The 1014-nt window shown below is 41.0% G+C and overlaps 1 protein-coding gene across 1 annotated transcript; it reads left to right on the forward strand.

Moving 5' to 3' along the window:
• Window positions 1-281: 281 nt before the first annotated feature.
• On the forward strand, window positions 282-887 carry LOC109676591 (olfactory receptor 1165-like). The gene has a single exon (XM_074066293.1). It carries the CDS (start codon window positions 282-284, stop codon window positions 885-887), a length of 606 nt encoding a protein of 201 aa, XP_073922394.1.
• Window positions 888-1014: the final 127 nt, after the last annotated feature.

Below are 1014 nucleotides of genomic sequence, written 5' to 3' on the forward strand. Positions count from 1 at the left end.
CTTGCTTTGTTCATCATTGAGAAGTTGCTTCATACCCACTCCCTCTCTACTGTACTCAATTTTTGCTCAAGATGAACTCTCTGATTTCCTCCAACTGGAGCCAAATGCAGAATGAGAGAAATCAGAATACTGGAGTCACTTTCACACTTTTAGGCTTCTCAGAATATCCAGACATCCAACTGCTGCTTTTTCTGGTGTTCTTGACCATCTACACAGTTTCTGTGTTGGAAAACCTAGGTATGATTTTGATCATCAGGATTAATTGCAAACTCCACACTCCTATGTACTTTTTCCTCAGCCACTTACCCTTTGTTGATTTTTGTTACACTTCTGTAATTGCACCAAAGCTATTAAACCTTTTGCTTGTGGAAGACAAAACTATCTCCTTCAAAGGTTGCATGGCACAATATTTCTTTGGATACACATTTGTGATTACAGAGATGTTTATGTTAGCAGTGATGGCCTATGACCGCTTTGTGGCTGTGTGTAAGCCCTTGCTCTATACAACTGCTATGTCTCATAAGCTGTGTGCTTTTCTGGTGGCCTTAACTTACATATGGGCTGGAATCTTTTCCTCAACACTCACATGTATTCTTTGGCAACTGTCCTACTGTGGCTCTAACATTATAAACCACTTCTGCTGTGAGTACTCTGCCCTGCTCTCTGTATCCTGCTCTGATACTTCCTTCAGCCAGATGGCATGTTTAGTCATTTCTATGTTTAATGAAGCTTGCTGCTTCCTGATCATTATGACTTCCTATGTCTTCATAGTTGTCACTGTCATCAAGATTCCTTCTAAGGGTGGACTCCAAAAAGCCTTTTCTACCTGTGCCTCTCACCTGACTGCCATCTGCATCTGCCATGGGATAGTCCTTGTCCTCTACTGAGTGCATAAATCTAAAAGCTCATTGTTTCTGGTCAAAGTAGCTATTGTGTTTCACAGCATGGTGATTCCTACGTTGAATCCCCTTATTTATAGTCTCAGAAATAAAGATGTGAAAGAGACCATCAGGA

This window comes from Castor canadensis, chromosome 1, assembly GCF_047511655.1.
Source record: "Castor canadensis chromosome 1, mCasCan1.hap1v2, whole genome shotgun sequence".
In the NCBI taxonomy this organism is placed as follows: Eukaryota; Metazoa; Chordata; class Mammalia; order Rodentia; family Castoridae; genus Castor; species Castor canadensis.